At 42.3% G+C, this 27,094-nt stretch overlaps 1 protein-coding gene across 3 annotated transcripts in view; it reads left to right on the top strand.

Moving 5' to 3' along the window:
• Positions 1-27,094, top strand: part of SPSB4 (splA/ryanodine receptor domain and SOCS box containing 4) — an 81,197-nt gene that overhangs the window by 48,081 nt on the left and 6,022 nt on the right. Inside the window, exon 3 of one of the 3 annotated variants that reach the window (XM_021553668.2) lies at positions 12,518-12,773. The exons of the other annotated variants lie outside the window; for them this stretch is intronic. Within the exon in view, the coding sequence (XP_021409343.1) occupies positions 12,518-12,528 (11 nt within the window). The 3' untranslated portion in view covers positions 12,529-12,773. Of the gene's footprint in view, positions 1-12,517; positions 12,774-27,094 lie in introns of those variants that run through there. 3 annotated transcript variants of the gene reach the window in all.

Below are 27,094 nucleotides of genomic sequence, written 5' to 3'. Positions count from 1 at the left end.
TATTTGAGGAGGATGTGGCTAAAATGGGATTGTATTTATTTTTTATGAGCATGGCTTTTGTATGTCTGTGGTTCAAGATTTCTGGCTCGCATGTCTCCAATTAAAGTCTGAAAGTGGAGGTGCGTGAAGTGAACCAGTTTCCCCTGCATATCATGTGTTTGTTTATTTTAAGTGCTCAATGCTACCAAGGCTTTAAGGCAAAATAGCTGCTTCCAAAGGCAAATGAGAAACATGGCCAAGAGCTACGAATAGTGTGAGGTTTGACATTATTTTCTGTCTGGCTGAACAAGAGCCAGAGAGACAACAAATATCCAGGAGAAACTGAGGAAGAGATTGCACTCTCACATTGCATGGCCAGCTGCTAGTTCCTTCAGGAATAGCAGTATGGGTCTTTATGAAAGCCCCTTTTCCTTTCTGGAGTTACTAGAGTGGTGAGAATCACTCCATAATAACCCTGTCGAAACCTGCAGTTACAACTGCTAAGTTTTATTTTACCCAACATTATGAATTTCATAATCTACAATATGTGCATAGTGTAAATTAGGGATTTTGCATTCATTTGAAAAAGGCTAATTTGTAATGCCCCATGCAAATCAAGTCTTTATCAAAAAGCTCCAGGGAGAATGTATGTACTTTGTTTCCATGCCCTTCTCAGATCTGTAGGTTGGAAGCTTCCACAGTACAGATCAGAAGAAGCAGGTCTCTGCCTGGCATATGGAAATGGGATTTAAGAAATCATTCAAATAGTGATGCCTAGACTTGCTGTTTTGAAATGGAAATTGGTTGCAAAACAAAAATGTTGCTTTTATATGGTTCTGATAGTCTTGCTAGTGCTTCTACAGGAGGCAGGAATGAAGTGAAAAATGCTTTAATAACTAAAGCACCAAATCATCTTTTTTTCATTTCACCCTAGCTGTATATTGTTCATATTCAAAGAGTTGCTGCATCTGTTGGAAACTTCTCAGATTAACATAAAGTCTGTAATTCTGTTAAACAAATATTTGAAATGTTCACATCAAACATGGGTGCAGTAGGATCCACATACATTGGTCTGGAAGGTAGCCTGAAAATCCAGCTTGGCTTGTGGCTCCCCAGGCTCCTGTGCCTTCAGGAGCCCCCAGATTTGGTGTACAAGTGCTGGCAGTCCTGGGCCACACACCATGTGTGGCTCAAAACCAGCAGGAAATGGAGCTCCTACACTGGGGTTTAAGATGCTTAATCCTGGAAATAGTGTCTCTGTGGAAACTTGTATGAGTTAATTAGTGCTATTACATTGTTTGGGGTTTGTTTTTCTTCTCATTGTTTCCCTCCCAAGTTTTTAGAACCTAATAATATTATTAACTGCAATTTTAGTTCTTCTGGTGAGTGTCTTCCTCCTTGAAGCAGCAGCAGGTCTGCTGTCCCTGCTGTTGCTGGGCTCAGAGTATTGGTGACAGTGCTGCTAATGAAGAGCAGGACTTGAACCAGCCAGAGCAGCAGCCCTCTCTCATTCATAGAGTAATAATAATGAAAAATTTCCTCTTCTGATTCATGCTTTTTTTTTTTTTTCTACTTTTCATGCATTACAAATTTCAAAAGGAGGATGGTGACTGTGTGTGGTCTGAGGAAGGAGATTCACCAATTTAGTACTGAAAGATGTGCCTTAACTGCTGAATCATCCTTTTGGGGATCCTTTGAACTTTGGCTGGAAAGAAGTGAACATACTGTCTCTGTGCAGTATAGCATAAATGTGGTGTCTTCCTCTAAGGACTTTGTATTTAATGTAAAATTTGTTATTTGCATTTAAAAATGTATTCAGAAGTTTGTAAATAAGCAGCTTGGGTTAATTGTTGGGATTAGCATGTGCAAAATGCATGGTCTTTCCCAGAGGTAATTCTGGATGAGCACTTAAGGGTTTATTCCTTGTGCAGCTACCTCATCTTTTTCAGATGACTTGAAAGGCTGCCAGCATCTCTGCTGATTCAGAACAGGCTGATAGTGTTCTCTGCAGAGCTAGCTGTGTCTTTAGGGGCTGACCTGAATGAATTAACACAATGTTTACGGGGGACAGTCTGGGAAACCAGGACAGAATGGGTTTTAGAGAGCCTCTCTTCTCACCTAAAATCAAGCAAACCAAAATAGCAGCATATTTCATATACAAGTAAATAGGAAATTTCAGGGGCTGTCTGGTGAGCACTGTGCTAAGGAAGGGCATAACTGAGTGGAGATCAGGAGCTTGTGTTCCTGTGTGTTTTCTAGGAACACATACAGCAGCTCAAGTTGCTGGTACAAGTGGTGTGGTGATAAGTGCTTCCTATGGCTATTAGAATTGGTATTACAGGAAATGGTGCTCCTGTATCAATGTCACATTTTAATTTGCAAAAAATCTTGACTTGAATGCTATGTATTATTGAAGATAATGAAGAATATTCGGGAAGTTGTATACAGTTCTATGCAATATGGAACATGAAAATCTCTTTTATTCTTTATTGCTTTTCCTTTTCTGTGGATTAAGTGATTGTTGGACTATATTGTGGTCTTTCTGCTTTAAAAACCTGGGAATGAGTTGCTGCCAACAGCACAGGAAAACTCCTGTGGCTTGGCTTTGTAGTGGTATAATGCAGGAGGAAACCCTGCACTCCCTGCTGTCAGTAGGGTTTGCAGTAAGTGCTATGGACTTGCTCCACCAGCTCTGAGTGTGACATCTCTTCATCCTTGTGGGCATTTTACCCTTTTTCTTGATGTTTCCAACCCCTCCACACTTTGGTTTCAGCTGATGTGCTGTAGCTCTGTGTATTTGGAATTGTGTTCATATTCTGGATCTCCAGGTGTGTTGCTATAATCGAGGGCAACTTTTATCCTTTTGTTACTTTATTTCTCTTTTATTAGAAATCTGAAAATTATACTCTTTTGGGAAGTATGAGCACCAAAATAAAGTCAGTGAATGCAGGAGCTGAAGAAGCAGGAGCAGCCTGTGTGGAGAAGCCATGAGGCTCCCAGGGAGATTGGTGCTCCTGGAGTCTGGCTCTACCCTGGCCAGTTGTGATCCAAGGTGATGGAAACCCATTGGCATGTTGCTGCAGACTGTTGGATTTTTTCCTTAAAATCTTTGAATAAGAGTATGAGGAGAAGAAATCAAATCCAGGCCTCATGTGTATCTGTGAATAATGATCCTCAGCAAGACAGTCTCAGGGAATAAATCTGGTTTTTATGAATGAGCACCTGTTGCTCTCCATGGAAGTGATAATTTGGAGCAGCTGCTGGTCAGGAGCAGTGGTTTGAGCTCTTGGCCCTGCTTTAGCACAGGGTGTTTCAGCCCCATGTGTGGACTCACTGATCTGCTTTCTGGTAAACACAGGCAGCCCTTGGATCACGAGGACTGACAAATGGAAAGTCACAGAAGGCTCCTTGTTGTAGCCCCACGTAAGTTCTTCTGCCCATGGAGAAGGCAGGGCTCACTCACCCTCCACGCTGCCCTGGGCACTGCCTGCTCCTGTGCTTCCAGCCCCCCTGGAGCACAGAAACCCCCACAGTGTTTTAGAGTGAATAAATGGGTATGTTTCTGTTTCTTGAACCTCATCTTTAGAATATTGGAGCATAGTAAATTGCTGAACTGTGGTTGTGCTGCTTCTCTCATGTGCTGAATTGGCACTGATGGAGACAGGACTCCAGGAGGTTCTGATTTAACAGGAGTTCAGAATCCTGGTGGCACTGATGAGCCCTTAAAAACCTATTTTTAGACTGGGAATACTGAAGACTGACAATGTAGTCATTTGGGATCAGTCTTTTCCCATATTTCTCCATCATGCCAGCTCAATGGCTGTTTTGTGTGCAGAATGTTTGCATAAAATGAGGAGAAAAAAACAAACTCACAATATTATAAGCTTTTATATAATCTAATGCAAGCACAGAGATTTCTGTGTAATTACAGGCGCTTTCTTCTGAAACAAGCAATTTTTTTCCTGTATCTTTCTTTCTTTCTTCCTCTTAAAGTACCTGCAGATGATTTTTTGAAGATGCAATTGCCCTTACAAGGGCTGTGCAACTTCTTGGTAATGTCATACATGTAGACCCAGGTGGCTGCTGTATTTCAGTGATTTCATTTGAAAGAATTGGACTGATAAGGCTCAGGTCAGATCCACCATTCCTATACCTGTGCAGAGGTCTGAAATTGTGTGGCTTATGTAAGCAGACATGGATTTTTACAAGCAGAAAATCAAGAGGATGCTGCTTCATTAACCACTGCTTATAATTTGCCTTTTGTAGAAAGTACCATGTACACATTTATGTGTGCAAATGCTCAGAGAGTACGTATACAAGTGCATGCACATGCACACCCTCTCAGTATTGGTATTATAAAATTTTAATTGCAGCACCAGGCAAGCAGAGTTATCCTGAGTACTCTCAGAAGAAAATCTTGGTTCCCAGAAAAGTCTTTCAAGCCCCAGTGCAGCTCACATGGAAGCAGTGCTTATTAGTAAGAGCTGTGGTGTTCTCAATTATCTAAAAGTCACAAAGCATGTTATAATTATCTGAAAGAAGAGATTAAGAATTCCCTTCCCATTTTCCTTCTCTCCCTACTATCTCTACTTCTCTTTTTCATCTGTTTTGGGGTGTGTCTGTGTATTTAAAGTTGTTGAGGGCCAGGGAAATTTGTGGGTTTTTAAAAAATCAATCAGGATACTCCTTTAATGCATTAGAAATCACCATTTTTATTTACCTTCATTGCAGTGTTTTCTGGAAACTGGGAGGAGGAAAAGACAAGTGGAACAGCAGTTGCCTCTTAGCTGTGTTAGATGGCTGCAACCTAAAGCACAAAACAAGCTCTTGAGATGACCAGACTTTTCTGCTTCAACTTCTTTTTGTTAAAGTACAAAAGACAATTTTTAAAAAAAGTCTTTTTGTTCTGGTTTTTGCCTTTGTTCAGGTATCATTTGTCAAGCTCAAGCGAGCGTGGTAAATCCATTGCAGAGGTTTATCGGGGCCCGCAGTGCAGCACCAGCAGCACACAAGCCCTGGGCCCAGGCCAGGAGCTTGGCCAAGCCAGATCAGTTGATAAATGTTGATAACCCAATGGGCAGTGGGGCAACTTTCCACATTTGTCAAGGTATTAAATATGTTTATGGCCAAAAGTGTAATTACAGTATTTTTAGGTGTCCAATACATGCTACCAGCTGTATCATTTTCTTTCCTCATCATGGCAGGTTTTCCATTATTCCTCTTTTCACAAGTCCTGATGAACTTAAGTATTTCCATGACTCAGGCTATAATGTTTGTTAGTTTTTCAAAACATTTATCACAGTATCTTGAGCCCCAGTGATTGAGACAATGCACTTTGGAATGTGCTCAGACAGACAATTGTAAGCAATGCTCAGTTTATATCAGCAGAAGATAAAATCTGATTCCTAGCTGAGGCAATGGAGAAGCCCTTGCACAGAGCACAGCCTCTCAGGAGCCATCTGTGTGTCCTGTGCTGCCCAGCCTGGGAACACCTGCTCTTGACAGGGAGGGCATCTCTTGTTGGACATAGCAAGACAAATTAGTGGATGCATTTCCTGAGCCTGAGAAGTGATAGAAAGAAGAGGCCGCATTTCACAGAGCTTTTTTTAGGTCATTGTGGCTGCCTGCCTGCGGAGGATCAGCCTTTGTCAGTCAGCACTGCTGCCATGAAGCACAGTGATGTTCTTCTGCTGACTCCAATAGCAGTGGATCAAGCCCTGTCATGGTTGGAACAGCTGAAGCTCCTTTTCCCACCTCATTCCCACTCTGGCAGCATCTGGTGAGCATCTGCACGCTCTGTGTTGAAGCCACAACAATGAGATTTCTGTTACATGGAGTATTTTGGGAGAGGAGGAGGCTGTGTGAAAATTATCCTGGGGGGTAGCAGCTCATCCCAGCATGTTTCCCACCACCCTTGGGTTGCTGCTGCAGGTGCAGTGATCTGTTTCTTGGTAAGGATCTGTTGCCTGGTAAGGAAAGGAGCAACTTTGTCCCAAGAGAAGTTAAACCTTCTAGAGGAAATCATTCTCTGGAGCTGTTTGTGGCCTCCTTAATGAGTGGGAGCTGGGATTTGGGTGAGCTACAGAAGTAGGGCTGATGAAGTGGAACTTTTGCTGCCTTTCATCTCCTGTAGCTTTGATTCAACAATGGCTTTTGCATTCAGTCATTTCATTTGGTCTCCTGCTGCAGTCAGGTCTGGAGACACATGTTAATTAAATTATTTAGTAGTAATAGATCTGAAGCACTCACATATAAGTTTACAGGAATATTAAAGAAGTCAAATGCTATTCCAGGTGGGAAATAGTATTTGAGTAGATCATTCATAATAACATGAGCTCCTAAAACCTTCTTAGAATTAAGGGAGGGAAGACAGTTTGTAAAAGCAAACTCTAAATGTCAAGCTAATTTCTTTTGTTGTAAATATTTATATATTATTGATAATAATGTATACCATAAGAGTGCTATGCAACCAAGTTACTTTTTTCCCCTTCAGCAAAAGAGTTTAGTGTCTGATCAAAAAGCAGACCCCAAAGGAAACCATTACAAGTCTGTGTTAATATTTGTTCTCATCCTCTTCCTTAGTAACAGAAGTGGCTCAAAGCTGTTTAGGTGGGCAAGCTGGGTGTGTTTTTTTCTTGTTGGTTTTCTCCAGATCTTTCAGTAGAAATGCTTTGAGAGTGAGGACTTCTGTCCTTGGATTGCCAGAGGGCTTTTCTGCTGGTCACACTGCTGCCCCCCATCCTCTCAGTGTCCTCATATTCAATAGGGGAGTCTGTGCCCACTCAACTTCTTCCTAGTCCAGTGCTTAAATTACAGATTTCTTTTTTCATACACATAAAAACTTACTCTAATTCAGGTTTTGAGCAGTCAGAGAGATTTCTACAGATAAATGTTTTTAACAAAGAACCAGAACAGACAAATACTGGTTTTACAGTGAAGGCTGTGAGCAATCCTACCAAAACTTAAGAAGGTATGAGTGGTGATAAACCTGCTTAATGCCTTCATTCCCCATTTGCTGAATGTTAGTAGATGTTGTGTTTTTAAAAGGGGAGGGACTGGGCAGCCTGGACGAGGACTGCTCTGTTTGATCCTGGGGTCGCACCTGCGGGGATGTGGGAGCCGGGAGGGACAGGAGCTCCTTCCTCGAGAGCGGCTCTGGCCGCGCTGCCAGCGCAGCCAGACACGAGCCCAGAGCTGACCCCGAGCTCAGCAGGACTCAGTGGCTGCCAGCAGGAGCAGGAAGCTGAGGCATGGCCAAGGTCTGTGTCTCTGAGGCAATGGAAGAAACAGCTTCTCTGTGGATGTGCTGGAGGAATTTGTTCCAGCCCGGCAAACAGCCGAGTGGATTAGCAAAAGGCAAGGCAGATGACAGGACCTCGCTGCCGAACCATGGCAGGAGGTTTCTTTACAAACTTCTAACTTGGTTTGTAGTACCTATGGGAGCCAAATTCCGTTATTTAACGTTTTCTTGTTCTACTTTGTGCTAATGAAATGAGGGTTTGAAAATGGGTGTTTCTTTACGGTAAAGGTCGTAGATGATCTTTCCCAAAATATTTGCAGACTTGCACATCCTTTTCTATTGCTCTCCAAATATTAAGAAGCAAGTACAATTTTTAAGCTGTCATTTCTGTGAATAGAATAACAAGTCAGAGAGAATATATTTGCTCTAAATACTTGAGATCTGCAGAGCTGCTGTGTGCATGTGATAAAGCAGCTGGATTCAGCTGGTTATGGTGAATATTACACAGGTTGCAGCAAGGAAGGTGTTTGACTGGGGTGACATTTGCTAATGAGTTTATAGCAGAGCTTTGTCATGGGATTTAATGTCTGTATGCTCTGGAGAGGAGAGTGGGATTTGAGAAAGGAAAGTATGATGCATGGAGCAATGGAAAGATCTGTGGTGGTTGCTGTAATAAAGTAGTAATTCATCACTCTGGTGACCTGCAGAGAGAAGGTGTGGGGGGAAAACTCTTGGCTGAAATGACATTTGACAGGTAAGTGACCATACATGCACAGGATAATAGAAGACATTTACTTGAAAACTCCTTATGGGAGATTGTCTGGAACAGTCAAGCACATTGCTCTTCTCTGTCCACATCTCTGGGCTGTGTGAGGCTGGGAGTACTCTCTCCTCATTTGCCCTGCCTGCAGAGGAGCTGTCAGCAGTGAAGAACAATGGGGGAAAGTACAGCTAAATCTCTTGTAAACAGTGAAACGACCGATGCCTCTGTGTGTCCCAGGGTGCTGGAGTTCGGAGATGGGTGGGGTAGAAGGAGCTGCTGGCTGCCCGTGCTGGGGTGGCCGTGCTGCAGGGACACTGTGCTGCAGGGCTGGAGCTGGGGGCAGCTTGCACCCAGGCAACCTTTGGAGCAGGGGAAGAAGGAAGCTGGTTAGGGATAGAAAGATAAACAAAGAGGTTCAGAGTATTAAATATTTCCCTCTCAGTAACAGATTGAACTCACAGTTTTCACTTTTAAAGGAATCAAAGAAAGCCACTTGGAATTGATTTGCAGAGTACCCATATTGGAATATCCAATATGGATACTCCAATATGGAGTATCCATATTGGAATTGATTTGCAGAGTACCACAGTAAGTACCTTGATTGACTTACAAAATGAGGAAAAACGGAAGGCTCTTCACTGGCAGCAGGATGCCCAGCATGGTGGCTCTCGTGGCTGTGGGATCAGGCCATGGGGAGGGCAGGAGGTGGCAGGTTGTGTCCTACTGCAGCTTCAGTGTGTGGAGATGAGAACCAGCTCCTTTCCAACGCTCTTCGCTGCTGGACACAGCTCCACGTGCAATTGTATTTCTGCATTTCTGACTCAGGATCTTTGATGTCACACACCCACCACAGGCCAGAGGAGCAGCGCCTCAGATACCGACAGAATGGACCAGGATGAGCCTAAGGCTGCACAGAAAAGGAGATTTAGACAGTGGAGGAGGGGTATGCATAGCCAAAACAGAAAATGGGGGAAGGATGAAAGAATCAATAGTTCATTAGACTTACAGTGTAGAAGAAGGAAGAAGAGGGATCAATATTTCATCTGTTCTGGAGACTCTGCTTGTGAGATGTGGGTGGTTAAAGACATTATGCAACAGCTCATATCTGCATATGGGAAAGAATGAAGAAATAGTTAAGAGCAGCCAAATTATCAAGTTTGGTTTAAGGGAGCAGACCCCCTTCAAAAGAGCTTGTTGTCAAATAGGAAATAATTCTTTGAAGTTCTTCAGCTTTCCTTCACCAACACTGTCTGTGGCATGAATATCATTGCTCAAAATTCTGCAATTGGTATTTCAGTGAATGTAAGTTTTGTCTGCAGGATTTGGCGTTGTGGTTTTAATGGTTTACAGGCCAAGTAAAAAGTAAATACTGTATTGTAACAGATTTCAGACACGGGTGTGAAATTTTCTACAAAATTAGCTCACTTATTTAACACATATGGACTAGAAGTAATGCAGTCATGCCATTTCCGTGATTATACTGTAGAAAAATAATAGCTACTGTACTGTGAGGGTGTATTTTTAGAGAGAAGGTTGCAAACATGAATGTTAGTTTGGACTGGCACTTCATAGTGGATGTAAATAGCTTAAGTGTAAAGGGCTGCTTTTAGTACAAACTAGCTATTTTTTGTAGGTTTATTAATTTAAAGGATTATGTATTGGCCAGCATTGAGTGCTGATGGTCTAATTAGGGCCCACGGAAGCACCTGTATAATAGCCACATGCACTGACATCTTCTAGTAAGCCAAGAATTCTTTCTTGTCTTTAGGAATATCAGTTGGCTTAAATATTCCTTCATGTTTCCTTGTTGTGCCTGAGGGAGAACAGTCAGGTTCTGTGAACTCTGCAACAGAAGTTCCTGCATTGTCTATGAAAATTCCTTTGTCTACATGTGCCTCTGTAGGAGATGCAGCAGTTAACTATCCTTTGCTTTCAGATAAAATAATGCAGCTCACCTTTTTAATGGCTACAAATCATGGGAGCTTCAGAGTTCGAGTTCCCTGTAGCCCTCTTAGCTGAGTGTACTCCTGTCCAAGCATGAATAATGCAGGACCTCATGGCTTTAATAAGATACAGCTAATTCTCTTAGCCTTTAAGGTTTTTCTCCCATTGTTATTACTTAGCTGACATCCTGTTGGAAGGGAATGAATTAACTGCAAGACTACAAAGGCTGGTGAATGTAGGAGACAATGACATTATAAGGGTGAAGCAGCTCCAGAGTTCAAATTCTTCAGCAGAGATTTGTCTCCCTGGATTTACTAAACATCTCTCTTGTGCTGTGGACACACTTGTTCTGCCAATATTCAGCCCGTGTTTTGTGTAAAGCTTTATTAGATGCAGCGAAAGCCCCTGGGCATTGCTGTGTGGGCGAGGTGGGCAGGGCAGAGCAGGGAGCTGCACACACCAGGCAGGATCTGCAGCTGGTCCCACCTGTTCTCCCAGCCTTGCCAGTGAGCATGGCACTGAGATGCTGGCAGAGTGCCCTTTGCAGTCCTTTTCCTGTGTTTGATACCGTATCTGAAGGTCAGGCAGCTGTTGGGACACAGATGCACCCTTCCTAGGATTGCTAGAGAAGAGAAACCTGCCTTTCTGTATTTGTTTATCCATATAGAATATCCTTTTGAAAGTCTTATTTAAAGCTTAAATCTTCTTCTCCTGTTTACCCAGAACAGCTGTGGGGAGAATTTTGGCATGGTCTGTTCTTGTTGGTGACATGTTCTCCCCATGCTGAGTAGGTAAGGCAAAACTTGAGAAGGCAGGGATTGACAAAGCACCTGCTAAAACAGACTGCATTTTATAATATGTAATTCAAATGTTTACTTTAAAAGGAAATACTTTGCTTGTCAGGCTGTGAAGTGTGTGATGATAGCTGAGTAAGCCTCAGCCTGTCTGGTTAACAGGAAGTAGAACCAGGTCGTGACACCTTGTGCTTTTTCTCAAGGCACAGTTTTTCATCTGGTTAGCTTGATGTGCTGACCCCTGTAAAGAATAACTGAACCCAAACAAAATGATTTTTTTTTAATGGCAAGCTGCAGCTGGACTGGCAAATCAGGAACATTTAAAGCCTTTTATGGTATCTAGTGACATTTATATACAGTCCTAAATAGTTGATAATAGGTGAGATATATTGGCCTAACATACAAACAGCTCAGTGCTGTGTCTTAGTTCTTATTCATTCTAAAATGAGAAAGGGAGGCCACTTACATCATTTCACAGTACATGAGAAACATTTTAGAAAACAATAGGTGATGGTAAAAGTAACTTAGGCTGACAACACTGTGTTATTTTCTTTGCTTAAGAGATATTTCTTAAAAAAGAAAAGTGGTATTGTAAGAAGATTTTAAATCCACAGGTGCTGCATGTTATATGCAATATTTATCTGGTTTGAATTTTTGCAAGTTCTAACAATTGTTTAATTGGTGCATAAATTACTTACATGTCTTGTTCTCCCTGACAGTGTTTCACTGAATTTTGTAAAGACTAATTACTGTCATCCCCAGTAGAGTTGTTCTTTTACATCAGCAATCATTCATAACTTACTAGGTGCCTGCAGCTACAAATCAGTCATTTAAGGAACCCTGGGAAGTGTTTCACATTATCCAGCCCATCTGGTAATGGAAGAAGCTTATAGTACTAAACATATTATCAACTTGAAACCCAGCCATTTCAGAAGCACTGTAATTAGCAGTTCCCTCAGCCAGTGACACAACCCTGAGTGTGCACATGTGCCACTGTGTGCAGAGAGTACAGGGGCCTTTCCCTCTTTTTTGTCTGCCTAAAAGACTTGAAGGAGGACAGAAGGGGTAGATGGAACTCTGATGTGAAGACATGTAGTACATACAAAAACTAAACTAATTTAGTTGAATACTAATATAAACTAAAGGCCACAGCTTTGTTCAACCAACCAGGCAGTTTCTGAGGAAAAACAGGTTATACCTTGAGACTCACCTTCCTTGAACTATCCCCCTGTCAGGAGCAGGGCAGTGACAAGCTTTAATTTGGGCAGCAGTCACTCATCCACCAGCTTGAGAGTCAGTGGGACTGACTTCCAGGAGCAGGAGCCAGATGTGGCCAGCAAGAAGAGCCACCTGTCCTGTGAGCCTGTGTCACCTGCCCAGCCCTACCCTGCTGCAGTGCTGCTGCTCTGGTGCTCCAGCCAGGGCATGCACGGGAGCTGCCAACCCACACAAACACCACGTGGAGCCTGCTTGAAAGGCACATTTTACATTGCTCCATGGTAATAGTGGGTAGATTTTGTAGCAGAAGTCAATTTTAAAAAAATTAATGAAAAAGGTGTGTTTTATTAGATTACTCAGCCATCTAATCAAAACCAGTTTATTTTAAATGGCCCTTGAATGAAAGGCAACTAGAAGTTTATTGCAAAAATGCAAAGTAACTTTCCTGTAGGTCTTGTAGGAAACAATATTTCTCTTTAGATTATAGCTGTATATTCGGTGTTTCATTTTCCAGTGCCTGTTGGAGTAATAAGAGGATAGAAAATAAAAAATTTTACTTATCCCTTTTCCAATTCCCAGTTTATTTCTAGGTGTTGGAACTGACCTTTGGCTACTCTAATACTTGTTACAAGGAAAAGAAACTCAGCCTGCTCTAGGATGAGGCTCAATCAGGTAATGGAAGTGTGTACTGCATTACTTACAGTAGCAACATGGTAAACTCAATGACACTTCCATTTTGTTTTCTTCAAGGCTTTTGTTCATCTGCCTGAAGACTGTTTTTCTGGACTGAACAGTTTTAGCATCTTTTTTGTCCCCACACTTCCATTCCTATTCTACAAGTACCAAATGATAAAACTCCCATAGTCTGGCTCAGGAGGTTATTTCACAGCTCATTTCTGGTATTCATTTTGGACCACTTTTGTTTCCAAACTTGTAGTATTTCCTGAGCAGTTGTTCTTCATGCTGAGAGCTGCCACATTTGATTTTTGTTTGTCCCATCATCTCCTCATTACTGCTTTCATTGTAACAAGTTCTGTGGTGTGAGTTCTTTTAATCTCCCCTTCCAAGCTAAATTTAGTCAACCTCATGTCAGACTTAAATGTTGTAATATTGCATACAAGTGTTGGAACATTAGAACTGTACTAATGTAATGCAGTCATATACCATGTACTATTTAATGGTTCTGCACCAGGAAACTGGATTAGAGAAGTTGAAGGCTGTTTTTTTCCTTGCTATGAACTGGAAGGAGCTGGAGATGTGTCTGGGCTCTGCCTTGGAGTCACGCTCCATAATTCACCACTGGGAGACACTTTGTGTGTCTATCCCCTTGGCATGTTTTGCTACCCAGTCTCAGAGCAAGCCATCTGTTATGCTCTCAGTATATTTCACAGTCACTTTTATTCAAATATGCTGAAAGCTGCTTAAGGAAGAGATTTTTTTCTCAGACTCATAAGTATGACTGTGTGGAATGAGTGATGTCTAGCTTCGCTCTTCAAGACTGAATGGTTTAATGGAATTAGGCCAGGCACATCCAAACCCAGAGTGCTTCCATGTCATTCCTGCCTGCCTGAACAGCCACAGTGATTCTTTACAGCTTGTCATGATAAACCAGAGGAAGACAACAGCATTCATCTTCTGAAAAATGAATTTGACAGGCTCTTTTGCTACTAATTTAGCACTGGGAGTTTTGTCAGCAGTACCCAAGCTGGCTCCTGGTGCTGGCAAGTGAGTAGCCTCACCTCTTGGCTTATTTGCAGGAACTGCTAGCACTTAGTTGAACCATTTTCTTTTCATCTACTTTGCAAGAATGCTCCAAAGGCAGTCCTTTTGAGTTTTTTTAAAAGCTTAGCTTGGTAGTTGTGCTTCAAAGGCAAGGATGCTGACAGAGTGATGAAACTGTTGGTAAATAATTTAGGCCGTGGTTGCCATTGGTTGTGGAACCATATTTTACCCTTTATGAGCACTGACTGAGTTGAAGTGAAGGTGAAACTTTATTCTAGAGTAAAGAAAGCTGCAGTGAGTCAAGCTGTGGTGGCTCATGGTTGCTGTCCTGGCTTTGCTGCCCTGCCCTGCAGCAGGACAGGCGGGCAGGGCATGTGTGTTGCTGGGGAAGGAGGGGAGTGGGGTTCCTGGGATTCACACCATTCCCAAAGCCCTTGCTGCCTCCCTCTGTGCAGGACAAGGTGGTTTCACAGTTTGCTCACATCCCTCCTGTCCCACAAAGCTGCTGTGTGAGAGCCAAGCGAATGGCCCAGGCTGAGCACAGCAAACACTGTAGCTCCTCAACAGGAGACCAGATGTTACTGTTCATTTGTCCAGCTTAGATATTGTTGCATTTCTTCTTCATTCTCAAAAAAGAAAGTATTTTACTTCGCTCATTTTTATTGGTAACAAGAAAAAAACAAGCATATGATTTTTAATGCACTGTCTCCCTCGCTGTTCTTCCCGAGTGGCACAGCTGGTTTGTTTTCAGAGCTCCTCTCTTTGGTATTGTTTTTAACTGAGTACATTTCATTTCATGGAGGAGGCAGGTGCTCATCCTGTTAATATCTTTATAATTTTCTTCACTGTGTGAAAACTGCTGTAATGGAAGCCAGCCTGGCAGAAAGGTCACCTCGTTTTAATGACTTGGTATCTGTGTTTTGGAGACAAATTTCAGGAGAAAACGCCCAGGAATGAGCATTTCCTCTAAGGAAAAAGGGCTTCAAGAATTCCCTTTTCTTCTGACAGTGAGAGAAATTGATACCAACGGGTGAAAGTGAGGGGGGGGGGAAAAGAGCTATTTATTAACAGGTGAAAAAAAAAGGAGGGGGGGCACAAGGCACAGAAAAGGATTGAATAAATGGTAGGTATGAATTCCCAGACACCCTCCACCCACACACACACACAGAGCTACACACCCACTGCCAGCAGAACAAAAAAAAAAACCCCAAAAAAACAAACCACCAAAAAAAAACCCCAAAAAACAAACCACAAAAGTCCAGGGAAGAAAAATACACGGCCTGACCACATGGCTCAGAAAACAAGAAAACAAGGTGGTGACTGGTCCCTTTTGCCTCTGGGAAGGAGAAGAGGCATTAATGCAGCAGCCTGGAGCAGAGATGGGAAACTGCTGAATTTCTGGTGTGGGTCTCCTCCTCGCAGCAGCTGAAGCTGATGGATTTTAATGTCCTTGCTCATGTTGGTTCAGCTCCTCTGAGGTCTCGAGATCCAGGTGGTCCCACTGGCTCCCCGGATGGGCCAAAAAGAAAAACAAACCAAGCCAGAAACAGCTCAAGGGAGCAAAAAGCAAAAAAAAGCCACTGAGAAGATTCCCAGTACAGCCTCCAGGGGAAGGGGAAAAAACCTTCTTGCTTCAAGCTAGCAAAAAACCAGTCCAACAAAAGGAACAATGCAGCATCCCTGGCCAGAGCACACCAGAGAGTGATTGCACAGAACTGTGCCTGGGGTTCCTGGGCTCCAACCCTCCCCATGACCATCTGAAAAATCCAGCAGCCATTTCTGGGCAGAAAGCAGATGATGAACAAAACTGGAGCGGGTGTGCTTGTAGGGAAAAAGGTGCCAGCTGTCCTGTACCAGAGCTGCAGCACTTTGAAAGGTGCTGCCTCACCACAGGTCAGATGCTCTTACTCAAATTTAAAAAAAAAACAAAACAAAACAACAACAACAAAAAAAACAAACAAACAAACAAAAAAAAAAAAACAAAACAAAACAAAAAAACCTTTAAAGTTATTAAACAAACTATTTTTGAGCTTCTGAAAGTTAACTGTTCTTTGCAGAGTATTTTGGTGCCTCCCCCAAAGCTTTCTTGAGCCCTTGCAATATTTGTTGTGTTTCAGATGTAGCAAGTTTCCATAATTAAGGGCTAGTTTAACTGTCTCTCTCTATGGCTGTTAGTCTGTGCAACATACAGTTAATGTAGAAAAAGCAATATAGAATTGGTTTATGCAGATGGACCACACAATTTTAAAGAATGTAGTAAAACTTGATGGTTTACCACTTAGAAACTTTCTTAAATGTTCAGAGTCTATGGCATTTCCCCAGAGTGATTTATAATAGAGCAAGAAATGAAAAGCTTAAGAAAAAGGAGGAAGGTTTGGATGGGAACGTTAAAATTTCTTGGCAGATGTTTACTGCTAGGGAAGCTTAGGGTTGTTTTCTCTTTCCTTCCAGGAGTGAGAGATTTCAAGGAGGAAATGGCAGATCTGGGTTCCTGAGAGTATTTTCTGAAGGCAAGCTCAAGGAGCAGCTTCATTTACATCACAGACCACATCCCTGGGAAAATGGAGCCTGGGCTTCTCACCTGGAGGCTTCCTGAGCTGTCTGAGCAGGGTGGCTGGCACTGCTGCCAGGCTGGGGCTCCCTGCACTGCCCACAATTCATAGAGGAGCAGTAAGAAACAGCCTTTTTCTCCTTGGAGGAAATGGAGTCACAGAGGTGTAACTAGAAATTTAAATTACTGTTCCTGAAACCCAGGGGTAAAGACCTGCATAAGATTTAAACTGTTCTGGCACTGCATGAGCAGTGCTATTTTGGTCTTATCAGATACACTTCAGGGTCATGAAGTGATGTTTGAAATTCTCACAAATGGTAGATGCAGAGGGTCATGCTATTTATTATACTGAAAAAAACAAGTGAATTTACAGCAGGGGAAACAAATGAATTTGTGGGGGAATAATCATTGTTTAAATTTCAGATAACAGTTCTTACTTTCACATTTTTCTGAGCTTCCCAAAAACGTGGCTGACTGCTCCCAGTGGGTGGTTTTGGTGAGGCTCTGCAGGGTTAAGACCATACCCCATGGCAGATCTTCAGGGCACAGCCTGCACACAGGAATCCTCAGAAGAGTTGGAGCCTCCAGAGAGCTGCTGGTTTGCTTACTTTTGGCTTTCTTTGTCATTCTTTCAACTCCCCTGCTTTGTGGGCTCTAGATTACTTATTGCGTAAAATAATTAGCTTAATTGTCATATTTAATTACTAAGGTTTTAGTAATGGGTTGGAAATTCATTATGGACGTGTTCCATCTGTATGGCAATGGCTGTAGCTGTATATTAGCAGTGTGTTTGTTGTAACACTTGTGTGTCTGATGGGCCATGCTGCCCAGGAGGTGTGCTTTGGGGAAACAGGAAAGCCCAAGCGTGGCAGGTGTCCTCATTTTCTCTGAACTGCAGCTTTGGCCTGGATACACAGTGGAAAAGAAATGTCACACCCCAGAACTGTGACTGCAGTGGGTTTTCAGGAAGGAAACAGGCAGTAGTGATTTAGAACAGCTCTAAAATGTCTGTAGGGAGCCATCAGCACCTAAAGGGTCACCAGGCATTGGGACCTTAGGGAAGACAGAAATTCCAATAGGCTTGCTCTGAAGTACTTTTTCTCTAAATATTTTGTTACTACTCATAAATCCCCTCCCATTCCTCTCTTTTCCTACTCTGATGCATTTGTCCTAAGAGGAACCACAAGTCCTGGGCATGGTTGGAATTCCGGTGGGGAGTGGCACAGTTTAACTCAGGGAGGAACTGTATCCCTGCTGCCAAGAGCATGGCAAAAAGCTGACTCTTTCATCAAAACTGAGTAAAGCCCATAAGGAAAAACGTACATAAAATTATTTGAGCTTTGCATACTTGGGGAATAATCACTGGAAGCAAGGATTCAGTCCTGCTGTGACTGCTGAGCAACAGTTGAAGAGCAACAGACAGGTTTGGAACCAGCAAAATTTTGAGACCTTTCCTGTCAGTGGTAATTGTTAAATCCATATGGCTCATCCTAGGCATGAATTTGATGAAATTACAAGTACCATGCACATCTAGCTTCTAAAATAATATGGGATGCTTCTAATAGAGAAGTGGAAGAAATGTTTTTTATTTGGAATGTGTTCTCGTGGTGTTGGAAGTTACAAACACAACGTGCCCAGTCCTGGTCCACACTGGAAATCTGCTTGGAAGGGCTGTGGTCTCGTGTTGCTGCAGGGTGAGCGTTGCTTTTCTGTGAGACCCTCAGGCAGTGATACAAATTGCTCTCCATGAAGTTTTCTTGTGTCCAGGCATAGAAGTTCTTGCTCAAAGCCAAATGGGAAAGGGACCCAGGAGTTTTGAAGAATTGTCATTTGGTTTTGTTGTTTTGAAGGGGAGAATGTCCTGGAAGGTCAGTTTTAATTGATGTTACCTACCAAGGAAAAGGTAGTGAGGAATAATATACAGTCCTGCTTTTGTCTTTGGAAGATACATCAATAAAGGAAAAAAAATTAAAACATTGCCATTTTTACTAATCTTAGAGAAGTAAAATGCATATTTCAGTTGCTACCAGGATTCCAAATATCCAAAACCCAGAATTCTGGTTTTGTGTCAAAATAAAAATTTCAGTATATATGATAAAATATTTCATTCAGAATATTAATTAATTACCTCAACATTCAAATATGTCAAGCAGAGATGATGAAAGCAATGCACTGAACAGAGACACAGAGAAAGGAAAGCCTTTATTTTTCCTCTGTTCATTGACATTTTAACACTGATCTTGGTGTGGTGCTGGCCACTCCCGAACTGCTTTTGTCTTTGTCCATTACTAATCTCCTGCTCTCTCAACCTTCCCAGGCAGGGGGTCAGCAGGAGGGAGCATGCTCTGCCTCCCTGGGAGTGTCTGCAGAGGAAAGCAGGAGGGACAGGCTGTGGAGGGCTCCAGGTCTCCCCTCTGTCACTGCAGCACACACAGCTGCATTTTGAGTTCCCATGGAGGTATCTGGATGGTCACTGCCCTTCTTTCCTCATCACCTCTTGAGCTGGGAGTGCTTGGGCTTAGAAGGATAAAGTCAGCCCAATTCTCTTTCCTCTGGTGCCCCTTTGGTTTTTGCTTCTGTCTCCCAGCTCTGAAGGAAAGTGTTTTCCTTGATGTATTGGGCCTTATTGAAGAATTTTTTTCTGGTATTTGAAAGAATAAGGAGATGCAAACCAGGTCTCAGCACTTTGGGAAGTGGGATACATCCTGTTTCTTCCCCTTACTGCTGGACTGCAGTCTGCTTTGGGGTTGTGGGTTTGATTCTCTGTATGGTTGAATAAGATGTAAAACAAGCACAAGGTCTTGGTCTCTCCTCCTGGGGTAAAAGCTTATCCAAAGTAAACAACAAATTGATGCCTTGGGTTTAGAGGATGGGTTTGGAATGATCCTCAGCAAGTCTGCTCTGGTTGGCTGTTCCCACCCCTAATAAGGGTGGATTTGGAAAGCTCAGTGTAGCTTTTTGCTCAGTCATTGTCTACACGATTAACTTACTTAGTTAAGAAATATCCAAGACATCAGAATGGCCTGGACATGTTCCTATGCCCAAGGAGCCAGTGTTTATCTCAAAACTCTGAGTGCTTGGGGAAAAAAAAAAACAATCTTACAGGCAGAGTGACTTGGCAATCAGAAATGACTAGGCAACAGAGATAAAGTGAAATATATATAGATGGGAGACCCCATTTAGCAGTATTTACCCTGGCAAAAATCCCTTTGGCTTTGCTGACAGTGCTGGTAGAGTCAAAAAGGCAGAGTCACCAGGGAGCAGAAGGAATTCAGTGGGAAGCCTTCTTTTGTGCTCTGTAATTCTGAATTGGGAGTGTTGTATTTGGACTAAGTACCATTTTAAAGAATTTAGGCTTATAATTTAGCATTTCATCTGTTGCAGCAGTGTCACCTACATTTTTAGATAAAACAAGGCAAATACTCTGTGCCTGGTGTTTCCAGACCCCCAGGTAGAAGGGCATTTTCTTTTTAAAGCCCAGTTCACTGACACTGTTAAAAGGCCAGAGTGACACTGTTTGAGAGTAGGGGATTAGAAGACAGGGAAGGAGCCAGCAGATACAACAGAAAATAAGAAAAATGGTCTAACAGGTCAGAAGATTTGTCTGAAAAGAGTCAGAATGGGATTATATATATACACTATAAAAATTACGTATGTGTTTATATCTGCCACACAGGCTTAAAATGGGATTGAATTTTGTCCCTCAACTTTTTGGTTTTGTAATCTCATTACTAAAACCCTAAAAATTAGTGTTCAAAATATGAGGCTGATAATTAAGGAGTCTGTCCAGAATCTATTAATCTATATTCTACTAGTGAAAATTTAGCATCGAATTGATACTCCAGTACCCGAAAAAAAACCTAAAACAGAAGTCCCCACTATTATTCTCATTGAAGAACTTATTGTGTAAGTTCAAAATTGATATTCCAAACTGTAAATAAAATGTCAAAACCCCCAAAAATTACCCAAAACTCCATCCCTGTTGTAGGGGTTGGAAATAGCCTCATTGTGTTCAGTAAGCTGTGCTGTCTGCTTGGCACTGTAATGAACCAAGTCATTTACTGTGGGACCTCAGTATGGGCTTGCATAAACTCACTGTAGAAAACTGTTACCTGCATATTTACCAATGCACAGATCAGAAAATAGACCCTAATGGAGCTAAAACCATGTTGAAAACAGTTTCTATTTTGTATTAAAATATTGCACATCTGCTCAGGTTGTAGCATTCTAGAAATGGGTTTTTTTCTATGATATTAATAACACATACATATAATAGTGAGCTGAGTGCCTGGTGTTCCTGCCTGACTGCCTTCAGGAATCTGAAAACACAAACATGAAGAAACTGTCATAAGCTTTTCTGTATATATTCAGTTTCTTTCATTTTAGTTTTTTATTTGCTATCAGCTGTATTAGTGGGTAGATGAGATTCCCTTTCCTAAAAAAATCAGGTGTGCAGGTACATGAAAGAGGTGAATGAATTGCTCAGCTTTGCTTTGTTGTTCCCAGATGCCTTTTTTAACTGCCAGCCTCACAGATTGACTTTGGGACCTGAAATTCTAGATAAATCTTTGTTCATAATAGCTTTCCTGCAGGCCAAATGATGCTTTCATTTACACCTGTGCATCTGCTGCCAGCTGGCAGCTGGGGCAGAGCGAGCTGGAGCAGGCTGTTTATGGACAGAGCGTGCTTGGTGAGGGATCTATGAGAAGCAAAAACCCAGAGCACAGCCACAGCACTCGGGGCAGCTGCTCCTGGCTTTCTGCTCTTCTCCTCCTGGTCTTTCACCCGGGGGTCCTGTGCAGATGATGGCCCTAAAACCACGTAGTGGGGTGAGGAAGAGAGGGCTGGGGTTAATGTCCCCCAGGTCGTTCCTTGCTGCCCTTCTCTTTGTGCCTGAATTCATTGGAGCAACAAGTGAGCACCCCTGGGGAGGGTCACTGTGCAGAGTTTGAGAGATCCCAAGGAAATGTGTTGGCTTCATCTGTGGTAGGCTGCAGGGGACAGGGAGAAGTCCTGAATGGTGATACCTTGCAGGCTGAGCTCTCAAAATACATTAAGCAGTGCTGTCAGGAGTAGGCTGATGGATGGTTGGAGAATGGCAGCAGGTCCATCCCAGCTGCCACCCACCTCCCCTTTCAGCTGTTCTGGCCAGAGAAGACAGCTCAAGAGGGGGCTCCTGCTGTCCATGTGTGCAGAAGGACCAAGTACAGGAAAGTTTTGCTCAGTGATGCTGCCCTAGAGGTGAAGAAATTCAGCTGGAGGAAAACACAACTTAGCTATCAGATTCTAGGAATCCTGTGTGAAATTCCAGTGGGTGTTTCTCTGAGTTTTAATGTTTGTCTTCATGCTGTATCCCCCTACCCTACACACCTAGGAACAAGAAAAGTCACTTCAGTAGGCAAACCACTCTGTAACCCACCTAAACCACTCTGTAACCCACCTAAACCACTCTGTAACCCACCTACCCTCTCATCTCTCCCATCCCATCCCTGGATTTGTTCTGGCACTTCAGGGGCTTGGGGAGTGATAACGTGATAACACATCTCGTACAGTGGCTGTAGAATGCATAGTATGGAAATCCTCTTTCCACATTCATATTTCTCAGAAAATGGGTTTGTAAGATGACATAGCAGAGTGCTGATTGTAGGTGGGGCAAAGAAGTGTGACATTTCAGACAGAGCTTTGCCAGTGTTGAACGATGGTAACAAGAGTTTGTGATTGAGAAGGTCTGCACAATGGTGAGTGGAGGCTCTAGCTGTGCTATGAGAGTGTATTTGTGTTTAAACTGAATGCTTTAGAAATGTGTGCAGAGAGCATCAGCTGTGTTTGCATGCCAGGAACAATGATGAATCCTAAATTCAGTATGAAAATAATTCAGATCATCTCCAGTACCCATTTACTGCTGGTGAAGATTATGGTGCTTAAGAAAAAAAAATCATTTTCAACAAGTCCAAAATATAAATGGTACTAAACTAATGGGATCAAATTCATTATATTGAGCTTAATTGCAACTTCATGGCTCCAGATTTATTCCAATGTAATTCTGTTAATACCAAAACTAGAATAATAAAGTGATGAGTCAGGTCTATTGTTTGTAAATCTCCACTAGAGATCATTAGCTTGTATACAACTGCATTAAAATATAAATGACATGCTGCTGTAATTTTTTCGCTTGGTTTGAGAAAATCTGCATATGTTGGAGCCTCTGGGTAATTTAAATTGAAGTAGTTGAGAAAATGTCATGTAATAATGATATGAGGAATGCAGTCAAATATTAATTGTCTCAAACAGCTCAGCACAATCTGTAGCAATGTGAGTAGGTGAGTCATCAGTTCTGTTACCCTGTCAATGTGGTGAAACTTTAAAGAATGCTGTAGTGTGGTGCAAAAGTTGTTTTGAATCTATTTAATTGCTAACTAGGGTAAACAACTTTGGTGTAAGACTGAACAGGCACACAGGAGACTCTTGTCAGTGGTTCCAGCTGAGAAAGGGAGTTGTAAGCAGTGGAAATGTTGAATGAGGATGTGTTATTTCAGTGTGGTAGTGTGGAGAAATTGTGGTGAGGCTCCAGCTTGCTGGGAATAGTACAAGAAAAGATGACAGGGAGTTCTTCACTGTCCCACGCCATGAATATGTCACACAACAGGTAAAAAAGAGGCAAATGGGAGAAGGGCAGAGGGGGCAGTCAGGTAACCAGGGACCCACTGGGTTCAGCACAGAGTGACAACATTTTGGTTCTTTGCATGCTTCTCATTCACTCTCTTCCCTTTTTCCCCTCCCCCTCTCAACATTAATTAGCTAACCCAAAATAAAAAATGCGTTTAAGAACAGCTGTGAAAACGTACAAGTTTGAATTTTGGGATATTTTAATCAGTATGATTAGGTTTCCCACCAAGAAATCTGATCTTCTGTCATGCTGTTAAGGCAGAAATATGTAAATGAAATATGTAAATGAATGAAAGGGATTGGAAGAGGTTCACCAAAAATATCTTTGACTTCTTGCCCTCCTTTCCTGAGCAATAAGGACTTGTTCACAGCCATAAAGGCAGTTATAGGTGTGTACCTATGCATGCTATTTTATATGCCCATTTATGAAGCACATCTCATGAAGAGATAAATTGCAGGGAATTGTTTCAGCATATTTCAGTCAGGATGTTGCTCACAGTGTGCAGGTGCCTGTTGCAATAGTTGTCTGCAGTGGTTCATCCTTGAATCCTGAACTTTCCTTCAACTTTTTCTGTTATTACTTTTTCTATAAATCTGTCCATAACCCCTGAACAACACTTTGAACTCCAGTGCATCTACTCAGTGAAATTCTCATCCAAGCTTTAATCTTCTCTCACCTTGATCTATTTTAACTCCCTTCTTTATGGCCTGGCACACAAGCTGAATTTAATGGTGATAAATGTATTTCTGAGATTAAAAGCTATAAAGTTTACACTACAGATTAATCTGAGCCAAATCTTCATTCTCAATGTGGTAAATTTGGGAAATGTTGACCAGGGAGGATCCAAGGAGCCTGTGGTTGTAGCTTAGGCTCATCTCTGATGTCAAGCACATGGTTTTGTTTGTTGGTTTTAAAGAGTGTCTATTAATTTTTGGTGTCTTTACTACTACAGAACATTTAAATCATCACTGAAGCAACTGTCCCAATTTACCTTCACAGTGTGTTCAAGTGCAAAGCTTGAAATGTGGAAGTATCTGAGGGGAGGAGAAGATAAACAAATCAAGGCCAGGAAGGAAATCTTTCCAGCCCATCCTCCTTATTTGCATTTTCCTGATGCACATAAGGAATGAATTCATGTGTCCTTTCAGAAGGGAAGTGGACACTGGTTTTGCTTATACTCTTTGTCGCCATGAAAATTTATCAAGATATGGCAGAACAAGTTTATTACACAGTTTTGTTGCATTTTTTTAAAAGCCACTTGCTTGCTGTTAAAACTCCCTATTATCTGACTGCTTTGCAGTTTCTGAATCACATAGAGCAGTACAGTTTAGTAATCTAAACTGTAGAAACGGTGTCGTAAAAAGTTTTATGAGTTATGCCCTTGATTTTGGTGGTGGAAATCAGATTATGTACATTAAAATAAGCAGATTGAGAAAAAGAAGATTTTTCAGGTGGGTTTCCACAGTAAAGTGTGCATGTAGGTTTGGCCTGGACCAAACTTTGTATGGAATGTGCTGGGTCAGGGCCCTTTTTTGGGTAGATCATAAACCTACCTAGAGGGTAAGAACTATCAGAGACCATGAGGAGATTCTCAGAGGGGTTGCTGCAGATATAGATGTGTCTGACTATAAATACAGTTTTCCTACAAATGTACACAGACAAATTACTTTTCTAAGAACATTCCTATAACCAATATAATTTTTAAAAATGTTTAGGCCTGTGCTTAAGTCTACTAAGTTGAAATATTTAGGAGGGAATTTTAAGCCTGTGTTGAATTAATTGAATTTAGGCTCTGGTGTTCCTGAGTCAGGATCAGTTGTCTGAGTCTTGTGTGTCTACCTCCCAAGAGATTACAAACTCTGAATTCCAAAAAAGACATTGCATGGAGCTGTGTATTTGTGCTTAAAGGACAGGTTCTTTATCCTACCCATAACAAGAGGCCATTTGTTGCAGTAATAAGCAGACAGGATTCAGTTTCTCTGTGTAGAAAATCTTATTTTTTATTCACATAACTTATTTTTATATCGTTTTTACAGAGTTTACGTTTAATTTTGATTGGCTAGTAGTTTCTTGCCAGTTAATTCATTGGTTAAAAGGTGTTTTGTGTGTACATGCTAAGACTTTTTGTTTTACGCAGTTGTTTACATTTGACTTTTGTAGATTCTCATGGGACAGATCCTTTGTTATTACAGGTGTAAAAGGTTCTCTTAGTAGAATAGCTTGTTGTGTTAACTGCTTTCACTCTTATGATTTTTCACATGGGAAGTTAGCTAGCTGCACTTAGCAGTAACAGGCTAGCTGGCAATTTAGCACAGCAAGGCTTGGTTTTATAAGGCCTTTCTTCTATAATATCTCTGCTTGTACGCAACAGCCACTGGCTTTGGAGCTTGGTTTTGGTTGTTTTCATTCTGTTCTGCTTTTCTACCATTTTCCTCTCAAGAAAGCACAGCTGGAGAGCATTAACTGAAAACAAATGGTGTTGCAGAATATCTGCTTGTTCACTGCTGCTTTTTCAGCTTGATTCTGCTAAATGCTGCTTGATTCAAGTTTTGAACTGCCCTTCACTGCATTTAACACTTAAAAGATAAAGCTGTAAACCGATTCTCCCTTCCCAACCCAAGGTATGCAGAGGAGGGTGGGAGGGGGGAGGGTTACCCTTGAGACCGTCCCTCTGTTCAAGCTTTCTTGCCTTCCTTTCTCCCTTTAACGTATTAAATTTCAAGTGCCGAATTTTTGTGGGATGCGGCTGAGCTCAAATACAGGGCGGTGTTTGTGGTGTTTTATGTATTTCACCTTCCCCACCGTGCCTGCTAAGAGCCAGGGCGGCTGTGAACAGCACAAAGCTTTATTTGTGCTGGCGGACAAGTGCTGGGGACAGCGGCTCCTTCCAGCCGCGCCCGTGGCAGCGCCGGCACCCCGAGCTTTGCGAGACGCTGCTGAAGCTGCTGGCAGGGGATGGATAAACCTGGGACTTTGGGGGAAATCACAGCGTTCTCCTGGAAATCACACCGTGCCCTTTGGGATAAACCTGGGACTTTGGGGGAAATCACAGCGCTCTCCTGGAAATCACACCGTGCCCTTTGGGATAAACCTGGGACTTTGGGGGAAATCACAGCGCTCTCCTGGAAATCACACCGTGCCCTTTGGGATTGCAGAATTCTTTAGCGAGGCGATTGCTCCGGATCGCCTGGACCGTGATGTAAATGTGATTTCTTAAGGTGCTTCATAGCACTGGTTTAGGCTGCAGAGCTTAAAGATATCTGTGGGGAAAATAGATAAGTGTTATCCTTTGTCTGAGTTTCCATTGCTGTTAGGAGATTTATTAGCATTTTTTATGGCTGGTCATAGCCTGTGTTCTTTAATATATTATTTGCAATTTCCTCTCTCTAGATTGTGCTATTTGAGGAACACAACTCAAATTTTCCATCAGTTGCATCAGGGAAGCCATAAATATGTCACAAGGGGTGTATTTATGTACCCTATTATGGGTTGGAAAGAATTTGGCCTGTACTGTGTAAAATTAAAACAATAATTAGGCTTTGACACAAAGGTTGGAAGGAAAACTCCTGGCTTATATATATTTGTGTGCTTATTGTGTGTGATAATTAAGTGGTAGCTGCAAATTTCTGCGTACTCTAAATCACCCTAATAGAAACATTTAGGCCACGTTACCTCTTAGCAGGTGTCTTAATAACTGGAGGAGGGATGGAAATTGAGGAAAAAGAATTTAACAAAAGCACTCTGCAGTCTGTACAGTGAGCACTCGGGTGTCTGGTAGGGGACAGAGGATTGTCCCTCAGAGCAGGGAGACACCAGCTGAGGGCTGACAAGCCATGGAGGAGCTTTCCTTTGCCACTTTCTCCATGTGGAAGTCCCGCCAGGCCCCGGTGTGAGGCTGATGCTTTGTGTGATATTGGAGCACATTCCATGGCAAGGGATCAGCCTTTGGGGGACACCATCCCTCTGAAGATCATGATGCTCACCGATGTTGTGTCTGGTTACCATGATGCTCACTGGTGTGAGTATCATGAGGGGAAAAGGAGTGTGAGGGGGAAATGGAGCAATGAAGGGCGGCGCTGGGCAGAACTGGAGTGCTGCTGACCTAGAGAGGAGAAGATGGGGGCAGGAAGGAGAACGGAGGTAGGACACGGACAGAAGCATCAGGATAAGAGCAGTGGCATCCTGCTTCTCCTCCTGCAAGACTTTACATTCCCTT

Source organism: Lonchura striata, chromosome 10 (genome assembly GCF_046129695.1).
Source record: "Lonchura striata isolate bLonStr1 chromosome 10, bLonStr1.mat, whole genome shotgun sequence".
Lineage (NCBI taxonomy): Eukaryota > Metazoa > Chordata > Aves > Passeriformes > Estrildidae > Lonchura > Lonchura striata.
Note: the sequence above shows the minus strand (reverse complement) of the source record. Positions and strands in the feature narration are given on the sequence as shown.